The 12,228-nt window shown below is 44.0% G+C and overlaps 1 protein-coding gene across 1 annotated transcript; it reads left to right on the plus strand.

The window, feature by feature from the left end:
- The first annotated feature begins 389 nt into the window (after positions 1-389).
- LOC139533414 (pendrin-like) lies at positions 390-4,439 on the plus strand. The gene is made up of 7 exons (XM_071331449.1): positions 390-522; positions 2,155-2,307; positions 2,511-2,650; positions 2,967-3,077; positions 3,281-3,477; positions 3,682-3,846; positions 4,144-4,439. The coding sequence occupies exons 2-7, from the start codon at positions 2,168-2,170 to the stop codon at positions 4,342-4,344; spliced, it is 954 nt and encodes a 317-aa protein (XP_071187550.1). The 5' UTR covers positions 390-522; positions 2,155-2,167; the 3' UTR covers positions 4,345-4,439.
- The last annotated feature ends 7,789 nt before the right edge of the window (positions 4,440-12,228 follow it).

A 12,228-nucleotide genomic window follows, 5' to 3' on the forward strand; every position in this document is an offset into this window, starting at 1 on the left:
ACACACACACGCACACACACACACACACGCACACACACACACACACACACACACACACACACACACACACACACACACACACACACACACACACACACACACACACACACACACACACACACACACACACACACACACACACATACAGCCAACCTTGGCAGAATTTTAAGTGGGGCTCTGTAGATTCTATAGCCCCCTTGTGCTTCCTTCACCGGCAACACTCGGACACACATACCCCTTAACCCTCTGCTCCCCAACTCCCCCCGACCCCCACCCTCATATAAGCCTTACACACACGTACACGCACGCACGCAAACACACACACACACACACACACACACACACACAGCGGGATGGGGGACTCTAAAAGAGAGAGAGAGAGAGAAGGAGGCTATGACATTGAAGAATTTGTCCTAAGAGGATGTGTAATGTTTGTGGTCAACTCGTGGGATGTACTTTTGCTATCCACTTTTGAAAAGGAGCAGCAATCTGGAATATAGAACAACTACCCAAGGAGATCCGGTAAGTGATTATGACACAATCATTTTGGAGATGTAGAATGATTTTTTTTTATGTTTTAATTTGTGACACATGGATTTGTAAATATTTATTTAACTGTGTGGTCATCCAACAGCAAAACGAACTGGACAAAGATCATGGTCAAATTGTGAACACAGTTCTTCAGACATTATCAGGAAATGATGAAAGTAATAGAAATAAAAATATCCTAAAATGAAACACTGAATTAAAATAGAGGTTATCAAAGAGGGATATCTAAGTTGGTCTGTAGTGCACCTTTTGAAAGCCCTGTGGTGGTGGCCTTTATATAACAATTACAATAATACATGCCATTTAGCTGATCCTTTTATTCCAAGTGACTTACAATGGTTTTGATTGGGGGACAAGCCCCGAACTCTGGTTCTGATCCACTGTTCTGATCCACTGAAAGAGAGACTTTGTTCTTTGTTGAACACAAACTCCATCTTTCACTCAAGCCTCTGGTGTCACATTAGGTGTAGAATATCAGACCCACCCCTACACAGCCATCCAGTGTTTTCCTATGTCATAGAAGTGTAACTTATTCACTTGCAGACTAACATGCGCTTTAAAAAATATATTTAATAATCTGGTGTTAGCTTTCCCCAGATTTTACTCTGGTGTTTTGGATGTATTCTTAGCCTGGCACAGCTATGTCGTTGGTAACCCTGTTCCTTAGTGACAGCTTTGGGGTGAGATCAAGCTAAGGATGCTCTTGGCTATGGTGCGATGCTGAAACACGCAGTACTTCTGGCTCAAAAACACAGAGAGAGATCTTATGACCAAAACTTTGTCTAACTGTCCAATTGTAACACTCTGGAGCAATCAAAGACACCATGTATGAGGATCCTCTCAAAGAACCTGAATAACATGACAAGATGTGCTAATTTTGGATCATGGATACTATAGCCTAACGTGACTGTCCTGTTGGTGTATTTGCTGAGGTCACAGACCTTTGACCTTAGAGTAATAGTGGCAATAAGCTCAGACCTCAGATATCATGTAATGAATTATATTCTATTGACTCTTTTGGAAAGACACAAATCAAATGGCCTCTTAGAGAAAAACATGGAGGAGGATCCCCAGCTAGATCTGTCAACTGTTTTTGCTGCAGTCGCTATATCAGGTCCCTACTTTGTTTAATTGTTACCAAACAATTGTGTCATTATAATTCACACTTGATAAGATAAAGCAAACGTTTCACTGGCTGACTATGTGTGCCATTCCCCAAAATATATGGTGACAAGCAGAGAGAAATAAAAGTGAGAACAGCATATACATTCAAACAGGCTTTCTCAATACCCTGGAAGTGCCAGGTTTGATTGAATGGGACCGTAAGATCACTCACATAACGGAGGACAAAACTGAAGAAAAAAATCTGATGAAACTGCAGTTACTCACAATAAAAATGACAGCTCCTAATGAAGATTGTTACATTTTTAAAAAGACCAGCTCTATCCCATTGTATATCTCTCTGTCACGCAAATCTATATCTCTCTGTCATGCAAATCTTCAGAAACTCTTTCAAACTCAAGATGTTTACACTTCATAAGGGAAGGCACTGGTGCTCACTGGTTGTGTTCCATGTAAACATCTCCGTCATGTCTGTCTCCTCAGCAGTCGGAGCGGTATGGATGCCCTCCCTCCAGAGAACCTGTACCCATACACCGTGTCCAGACCCATCTACTCCAACCCCACGTTTGAGGAGGACAACGAGAGGCAGGCCCGGGAGGAGAGGACCCTGAGGGACAGACTCAGCCGCACCTGTGGGTCAGTTTGGACAGGGTTTTAGTAGTCTTACTGAAAGGAAGACAGGCAAAGTTTGGTCTGTGAGAAGTCTGTCTGTCTGTCTGTCTGTCTGTCTGTCTGTCTGTCTGTCTGTCTGTCTGTCTGTGTCTGTGTCTGTGTCTGTGTCTGTATCTATGCTGACTGTAATAATGTTTGACATTAAATATGTGTTTTTTCCAATGCAGCTGCTCAGGTAGGCAGGCCCTGAAGGTTGTGAAAGGAGTCTTTCCTGTCATTGACTGGCTCTCCAGATACCCAATAAGAGAGTGGCTTCCCAGTGATGTCATCTCTGGTGTTAGCACTGGTCTGGTGTGCAGTTTACAAGGTGTGTTCCAGTTTTCTCTAAACCGACTGTAGTCGAAGTGTAGATTCCACAAATAGCAACTTTTTGATTATCCAGTGGGACCAAATGGCGTTCTTTCCTCGCTACTGTAATCACCCATGGCAAGCTGCTTTGAACCATTTCATGCTTAGACAGTTTTGTTTAGTGCTCTTTGAAGTAACATGCTGTTGAAACTGAGAGTCATCAATCTTGACAGAGTAAACATGTCAGGCTGCAGTTGCCCCTCGTCAATTCTCATACAGACGTGAGAACACTAACACTGCTCATTTCCTGGGGTTTATTTCCTTGTGTCTCTCAGGCCTGGCCTATGCCCTGCTTGTGTCCGTGGCTCCAGTCTATGGACTCTACTCTGCCTTCTTCCCCATCCTCACCTACTTCCTGCTGGGCACCTCCAGACACATCTCTGTAGGTAGGGCCCGCCCCTTCACCTGACAGACACCTGGACTGACCATTGACCAATGACTAATGAACTCATCCATCTCCTGTGATTGGACGTTTAATGAATGAGGCAGAGACTTATCAAGTCGTATATGTAACAATGCATTTACAAAGTTGGCATCAATTGCGTGTGCACTTATCAGGTGTCTCCCTTGCCTGTTCTCCACCCCTCAGGTCCCTTCCCTGTCACCTGTCTAATGGTAGGCTCTGTCGTGTTGACCCTCGCCCCCGATGACCACTTCCTGCTTCCTGGGAATGGCACCGCTGTGAATGGAACAAAGGCTGATGGGATTGTGGTGGACGTGGAGACCATGGAGGCCCAGAGGATCATGGTGGCATCCTCCATGACTGTGCTGGTCGGGCTGTTCCAGGTAATTATTGAGTTAAAGATTCAGTGCAAAGAGGAAGACATTGATGTCCCACAATGATCTGATATCATTCTGTTCATATTAATATAAGGTCTTGAGGAACAACTCTGGGGCCTGATAGCCTTTAACTTGGATCCAGAGTTTATGTTGGTCAAGTCATGTGGTCTACTGTATCTCCATGGTGACCAGGTGTTCCTCCCCATACAGGTGGTAATGGGGCTGCTCCAGGTGGGCTTCCTGGTCCGTTACCTGTCAGACCCCCTGGTGGGCGGCTTCACCACAGCTGCTGCCTTCCACGTCCTCATCTCCCAGCTGAAGATAGTCCTCTCCGTCCCCACTAACAACCACAGCGGCTGCTTCTCCATCCTCTACGTGAGGGTCTAATACTCTAAAACACACTGTAGAAGGACATCTGTCTAGATCCCTTTTGATAGGCTGTTAGTGTCGGAGAATTAATGAAAAAATTATATTTTTTAAACAGCCTAGAATATTCTTTCCATCAAATAACACATGGTTATTGACAAAATAACAACAAAAGAGCTTTCTATTTAGTGGTCATTCTATCCAACTAGATTCATTTGATGGCCTGCTTTGCATTAAACAAAATGCACATCTCAGGGATAGAGTCAGACATAAAGATCACCAAACATGACCAATTCTTCTGTTTAGATGCTCATCGATGTGTTTACCAACATCAGACAAACCAACATAGCTGACCTGGTGGCCGGGCTGCTCACCATTGTCATCGTCATGGCTGTAAAAGAGGTCAACACCAAATTCCGGCACAAGATTCCCGTCCCCATCCCCATCGAAGTGATTGTGGTAGGAAATGGAATGGCTCACGGTCAATATTTTACTGTTGTGAAATGATCCGTGTTTGAGATTCTATGAAATGCAGAATATCCAAACGTGTATAGGGTTTACGGATATATTCTGAGGATATCATGGGCTACTATTAATAGGGTGATTTTGTTCTTGATAAATATCCCATTATGAGAGCCACTGTGATCCAAACTGGACATACAGTGGGGATAACAAGTATTTGATACACTGCCGATTTTGCAGGTTTTCTTACTTACAAAGCATATAGAGGTCTGTAATTTTTATCATAGGTACACTTCAACTGTGAGAGACGGAATCTAAAACAAAAATCCAGAAAATCACATTGTATGATTTTTAAGTAATTAATTTGCATTTTATTGCATGACATAAGTATTTGATACATCAGAAAAGCAGAACTTAATATTTGGTACAGAAACCTTTGTTTGCAATTACAGAGATCATAAGTTTCCTGTAGTTCTTGACCAGGTTTGCACACACCTCCATACAGACCTTCTCCAGATCCTTCAGGTTTCGGTGCTGTCGCTGGGCAATACGGACTTTCAGCTCCCTCCAAAGATTTTCTATTGGGTTCAGGTCTGGAGACTGGCTAGGCCACTCCAGGACCTTGAGATGCTTCTTACGGAGCCGCTCCTTAGTTGCCCTGGCTGTGTGTTTCGGGTCATTGTCATGCTGGAAGACCCAGCCACGGCCCATCTTCAATGCTCTTACTGAGGGAAGGAGGTTGTTGGCCAAGATCTCACAATACATGGCCCCATCCATCCTCCCCTCAATACGGTGCAGTCGTCCTGTCCCCTTTGCAGAAAAGCATCCCCAAAGAATGATGTTTCCACCTCCATGCTTCACGGTTGGGATGGTGTTCTTGGGGTTGTACTCATCCTTCTTCTTCCTCCAAACACGGCGAGTGGAGTTTAGACCAAAAAGCTCTATTTTTGTCTCATCAGACCACAGACCACTCATCTTCTCTCATTCCTCCTCTGGATCATCCAGATGGTCATTGGCAAACTTCAGATGGGCCTGGACATGCGCTGGCTTGAGCACGGGGACCTTGCGTGCGCTGCAGGATTTTAATCCATGACGGTGTAGTGTGTTACTAATGGTTTTCTTTGAGACTTGGGTCCCAGCTCTCTTCAGGTTATTGACCAGGTCTTGCCGTGTAGTTCTGGGCTGATCCCTCACCTTCCTCATGATCATTGATGCCCCACGAGGTGAGATCTTGCATGGAGCCCCAGACCGAGGGTGATTGACCGTCATCTTGAACTTCTTCCATTTTCTAATAATTGCGCCAACAGTTGTTGCCTTCTCACCAAGCTGCTTGCCTATTGTCCTGTAGCCCATCCCAGCCTTGTGAAGGTCTACAATTTTATCCCTGATGTCCTTACACAGCTCTCTGGTCTTGGCCATTGTGGAGAGGTTGGAGTCTGTTTGATTGAGTGTGTGGACAGGTGTCTTTTATACAGGTAACGAGTTCAAACAGGTGCAGTTAATACAGGTAATGAGTGGAGAACAGGAGGGCTTCTTAAAGAAAAACTAACAGGTCTGTGAGAGCCGGAATTCTTACTGGTTGGTAGGTGATCAAATACTTATGTCATGCAATAAAATGCAAATGAATTACTTAAAAATCATACAATGTGATTTTCTGCATTTTTGTTTTAGATTCCGTCTCTCACAGTTGAAGTGTACCTATGATAAAAATTACAGACCTCTACATGCTTTGTAAGTAGGAATACCTGCAAAATCGGCAGTGTATCAAATACTTGTTCACCCCACTGTATTTGTAAGTAATAACTTTCAAAATATCAGTCATGATGTAAGATATACAGTAAGAAAGTGCTTGTAATATCTCATTAGTAAAAGTAAAATGAAACACACCTTTCTGGCTCCTCCTCTCTCTCTCGAAGGCTTGTTTGGTTTTGATGAGCAGACAGGTGGAGAAGTACTGTAGCTGAAGTGTTTAGAAAGAGGATCTGATCTCCTCCTTCTTTGAACACACCCTTGTGTCAGTCAACCTCATCAAGCCTCCTCCCTGTTGACTTGCTGAAATCAAATCAAATCAAATTGTATTGTTCACATACACATGGTTTGCAGATGTTAACGCGAGTGTAGCGAAATGCTTGTGCTTCTAGTTCCGACCATGCAGTAATATCTATCAAGTAATCTAACAATTTCACAACAACTACCTTATACACACAAGTGTAAGGAATGAATAAGAGTATGTACATATACATATATGGATGAGCGATGGCCGAACGGCATAGGCAAGATGCAGTAGATGGTTAGAGTACAGTATATACATATGAGATGAGTAATGTAGGTTATGTAAACATTATATTAAGTGGCATTGTTTAAAGTGGCTAGTGATACATTTATTACATCCAAATTTTAATTATTAAGGTGGCTAGAGATTTGAGTCAGTGTGTTGGCAGCAGTCACTCAATGTTAGTGAGGGCTGTTTAACAGTCTGATGGCCTTGAGATAGAAGCTGTTTTTCAGTCTCTCGGTCCCAGCTTTGATGCACCTGTACTGACCTTGCCTTCTGGATGATAGCGGGGTGAACAGGCAGTGGCTCGGGTGGTTGTTGTCCTTGATGATCTTTTTGGCCTTCCTGTGACATCGGGTGGTGTAGGTGTCATGGAGGGCAGGCAGTTTGCCCCCGGTGATGCGTTGTGCAGACCTCACTACCCTCTGGAGAGCCTTACGGTTGTGGGCGGAGCAGTTTCCATACCAGGCGGTGATACCAGGCTCTCAATTGTGCATCTGTAAAAGTTTGTGAGTGTTTTGGGTGACAAGCCAAATTTCTTCAGCCTCCTGAGGTTGACGAGGCGCTGTTGCGCCTTCTTCACCACACTGTCTGTGTGGGTGGACCATTTTGGTTTGTCAGTGATGTGTACGCCGAGGAACTTAGAACTTTCCACCTTCTCCACTACTGTCCCGTCGATGTGGATAGGGGGTGCTCCCTCTGCTGTTTCCTGAAGTCCACGATCATCTCCTTTGTTTTGTTGACGTCGAGTGTGAGGTTGTTTTCCTGACACCACACTCCGAGGGCCCCCACCTCCTCCCTGTAGGCCGTCTTGTCGTTGTTGGTAATCAAGCCTACCACTGTAGTGTTGTTTGCAAACTTGATGATTGAGTTGGAAGCGTGCATGGCCACACAGTCATGGGTGAACAGGGAGTACAGGAGAGGGCTGAGAACGCACCCTTGTGGCCCCAGTGTTGAGGATCAGCAGGGTGGAGATGTTGTTTCCTACCCTCACCACCTGGGGGCAGCCCGTCAGAAAGTCCAGTACCCAATTGCACAGGGCAGGGTCGAGACCCAGGGTCTGGAGCTTAATGATGAGTTTGGAGGGTACTATGGTGTTAAATGCTGAGCTGTAGTCGATGAACAGCATTCTTACATAGGTATTCCTCTTGTCCAGATCCTTCTAGAAGGAGTGGACCCACCAAGAGTGTGTTTATGTCCCAATATGGTAAATCAAACAACCTGAATGGGAGACTCCACTTATGTACATTGAGTAAAGTATATGTAATTTAGCATAGTATGTAATAATATGATTATATATTGTTAATATCACATTTCCTAAAAATGTCTTGAAAGACACAGACATTGATGTTAAATAAATGCACCTAAACGGTTGTCAAAGGATACTGTAAGTCATAATGTTGACATGATTTGAAATGTACTATGTACATTTATTTAAAATAATGCTTTTTGACACCAAAATATTAGTCATGAAGTACACAAGTTGTTATACAGTAAGAAAGTGCTTGTAATATTCCATTAGTAAAAATACAATTTAACTTCTGGTTGGCGTCATCAAATATTCAAATTACAATTCGATATTCTTCTGTTGGCATATGACCAAGACTAGAGTTAATATCACCATGGTGATAGACAACCTGATGTGTATGCTCCTCATTTGATTGGTAAATCAAGGCTTTGCAATCAGGGAAATGATGGGTAAATCTCAGTTGGCATGCTCCGGAACTTTGCCAACTAGTAAGTACGTTTTAAACCTCTCGCTTTGGGCTGGATATGTCAATGTGTATTTCTACGAGCAGAAATACTTAACTCAATTATCCACAAAATCCCTAGCTTGAAAGTTACTTTTAACTGGAAGCTTTGCAGCGCCAATTTCCCTACATTTTCCCCCACGTGGGCCAGCCCCTAGCAATTCGAGTTCTAGCCAATGAGCTTTAGTCCCTTACCATTTGAGTGTCAGCTAGCAAGATGCACATACAGTAGAGCTAGAGAGAGAGAGTAATGACGTGGTGCACATACAGTGCCTTCGGAAATGATTCAGACCTGTTTACTTTTTCCACATTTTGTTACGTTACAGCCTTATTCAAAAATGTATTAAATACAACAATTTCCTCAGCAATCTTCAGACAATACCCCATAATGACAAAGTGAAAACAGGTTTTTAGACATTTTAGCAAATTTATTACAACCAAAAAACAGAAATACCTTATTTACATAAGTATTCAGACCCTTGCTATGAGACTCTAAATTGAGCTCGGGTGCATCCTGTTTCCATTGATCATCCTTGAGATGTTTCTACAACTTGATTAGAGTCCACCTGTGGTGGATTTAATTGACTGGACATGATTTGGAAAGGTACACACCTGTCTATATAAGGTCCCATAGTTGACAGTGCATATCAGAGCAAAAAAACAAGCCATGAGGTCGAAGGAATTGTCTGTAGAGCTCCGAGACAGGATTGTGTCAAGGCACAGATCTGGGGAAGGGAACCAACAATTTCTGCAGCATTGAACACAGTGGCCTCCATCATTCTTAAATTGAAGAAATTTGGAACCGCCAAGACTCTTCCTAGAGCTGGCCGCCCGGCCAAACTGAGCAATCGGGGGAGAAGAACCTTGGTCAGGGAGGTGACCAAGAACCTGATAGTCACTCTGACAGAGCTCTAGAGTTCCTCTGTGGAGATGGGAGAACCTTCCAGGACAACCATCTCTGTAGCACTCCACCAATTAGGCCTTTACGGTAGAGTAGCCAGACGGAAGCCACTCCTCAGTAAAAGGCACATGACAGCCCGCTTGCTGTTTGACAAAAGATTCGCTGGTCTGATGAAACCAAGTTTGAACTCTTTGGCCTGAATGCCAAGCGTCACGTCTGGAATAAACCTGACGCCATCCCTACGGTGAAGCATGGTGGTGGCAGCATCATGCTGTGGGGATGTTTTTCAGAAGCAGGGACTCGGAGACTAGTCAGGATCGAGGAAAAGATTAATGGAGAAAAGTAGAGATCATTGATGAAAACCTGCTCCAGAGCGCTCAGGACCTGAGACTGGGGCGAAGGTTGACCTTCCAACAGGACAACAACCCTAAGCACACAGCCAAGACAACGCCGGAGTGGCTTCGGGACAAGTCTCTGAATGTCCTTGAGTGGCCCAGCCAGAGCCTGGACTTGAACCCGATCAAACATCTCTGGAGAGACCTGAAAATAGCTGTGCAGCGACACTCCCCATCCAACCTGAGAGGATCTGCAGAGAAGAATGGGAGAAAATTGAGGCTGTAATCACTTCCAAAGGTGCATCAACAAAGTACTGAGTAAAGGGTCTGAATACTTATGTAAATGTCATGTTTCAGTTTTTTTATTTTTTATAAATGATCAAAAATGTCAAAAAACTGTTTTTGCTTTGTCATTATGGGGTATTGTGTGTAGATTGATGAGGGGGGAAAACGATTTAATCAATTTCAGAATAAGGCTGTAACCTGTGGAAAATGTCAAAGTGTCTGAATGCTTTCAGAAGGCACTGTACCTGCATATATTTGACGTAGTACGCAATTTTTGGCGACCACTTTTGGCTCGTGAGCACTACTTTCATAACCACTGGCTAAAAAGTATACAAAAGTATTCTTAACCCTAAATCTGTCTTTCTGGGAAAGGTCTACTATTTCTGTGTTTCTTTTGGTGACTGTTGACTAACTTAGCAAGCATGCGTAGCCATTCTCATTTGCCTCCTTAGGCCACATATTTAACAATATGATAACCACATATTACATTACAATCATAACTCACACCTCAGTGTTCAGTGTTCAGAGCATCCAGGTAGGTGAATAATGGGGGCCCCAGCCAGACGAATCAGTGTAGTTATTTTCGGTCTGAATTTGTTTTACCAGAATTTTAAATCTCCACTAGAGGGAGTTAAAGATCAAAGGTCAGTTGATCAAACAGAAAAATTTGACAGCAGTACTATCCTGTACATGCTACAATAAGAGCATACTGCATAGCATATTGCAGTATAATTAAAACTAAGCCCTGTGTATGCCTTTTGGCTAGAAACATGCTGTTTGAATATGAGTATCATAGACCTTCCAGTGCTTGGTGGTCTGCAAGGAGAAGTCAGAGACCTACAAGCTGGGTGGGTTGGGAATGATTTAGCGAGTCTCTCACACAACAGCTCCCCTGTGGAGAATGAAGAGTGATAAGCTGCTGTTAATGAAAAAGACCTGGGCTTTCCTGACCGCTACACCTCTCTGTCATAACGTTATGATGTTAAATATTGAATCATCTTAACCTGCCTGGGTAACCCAACCAGCCAAATATAATCAAATTAATCTTTAAACCTCCCCTCTACACACAGACACACACACACACACACACACACACACATATTGTCAGGTCTCAGATGTATAGCTAGCTGACTGTAGTAACATGTCAGGGCTTGGCACAAAACAAACCCATTTGATCTTATCAAATCATAGCTTTTTGGCATAGCACAGAATGTCCAGCAAGGTCCGTCACAACTACAATACTGGAAAATTAATTATATTGTTTTCATGATAGGCCTTGAGTCAGTAAAGAAGCACTGTTCAGTCTGTCCAAGGACATGGTCAAGTAACGCTCAGTGTATTCAGTCCCACTTTCAGTAATCAGTCACACCTCCACTTGTCAAGAGGAATTATAGACTCGCGCGCACACACACACATACAGCCACTCATGACACGATCTACAGTGGGGCTCTGAGAAGTCAACCCTTGTGCTTCTTCTACTGGTACCACTCGAACACACACACCTCCCTCACGCCTCCGCTCCCTAACTCCCCCAGCCCCCATCCTCATAAACCTTACACACACACACACACACACACACACACACACACACACACACACACACACACACACACACACACACACACACACACACACACACACACACACACACACACACACACACACACACACACACACACACACACACACACACACACACACACACAGCAGGGCTACGCACAAAACAAACCCATTTGATCTTATCAGAACATAGCGTTTGGCAAGTAACTTCTATGACTTAGACAAGTTCACTGTGATGATAATTGTATCAGTATGTGTAACATAGTCTACACACTGTTTCATGTTCTAGTATTGTAGTGGTGAGAGACCTTACTGAACATTCTGTGCTAAGGACAGGGTCAAATAACGTTCAGTATTCAGTCCCACTTTCAGTAATCAGTCACACCTCCACAGGTCAACATGAACTATAGATGCACACACCCACACACACACACACACACACGCACACACACACACACGCACACACACACACACACGCACACACACACACACACACACACACACACACACACACACACACACACACACACACACACACACACACACACACACACACACACACACACACACACACACACACACACACACACACACACACACACACATACAGCCAACCTTGGCAGAATTTTAAGTGGGGCTCTGTAGATTCTATAGCCCCCTTGTGCTTCCTTCACCGGCAACACTCGGACACACATACCCCTTAACCCTCTGCTCCCCAACTCCCCCCGACCCCCACCCTCATATAAGCCTTACACACACGTACACGCACGCACGCAAACACACACACACACACACACACACACACACACAGCGGGATGGGGG

Source organism: Salvelinus alpinus, chromosome 11, assembly GCF_045679555.1.
Source record: "Salvelinus alpinus chromosome 11, SLU_Salpinus.1, whole genome shotgun sequence".
NCBI classification, from domain to species: domain Eukaryota; kingdom Metazoa; phylum Chordata; class Actinopteri; order Salmoniformes; family Salmonidae; genus Salvelinus; species Salvelinus alpinus.

Coding starts and splice junctions, on each gene's coding strand:
- LOC139533414 (XM_071331449.1), top strand. CDS start 2,168: ATGGATGCCCTCCCTCCAGAGAACCTGTACCCATACACCGTGTCCAGA. Junction 3,078..3,280: donor CTCCAGACACATCTCTGTAG/GTAGGGCCCGCC, acceptor TCCACCCCTCAG/GTCCCTTCCCTGTCACCTGT. Junction 3,847..4,143: donor GCTGCTTCTCCATCCTCTAC/GTGAGGGTCTAA, acceptor TCTTCTGTTTAG/ATGCTCATCGATGTGTTTAC.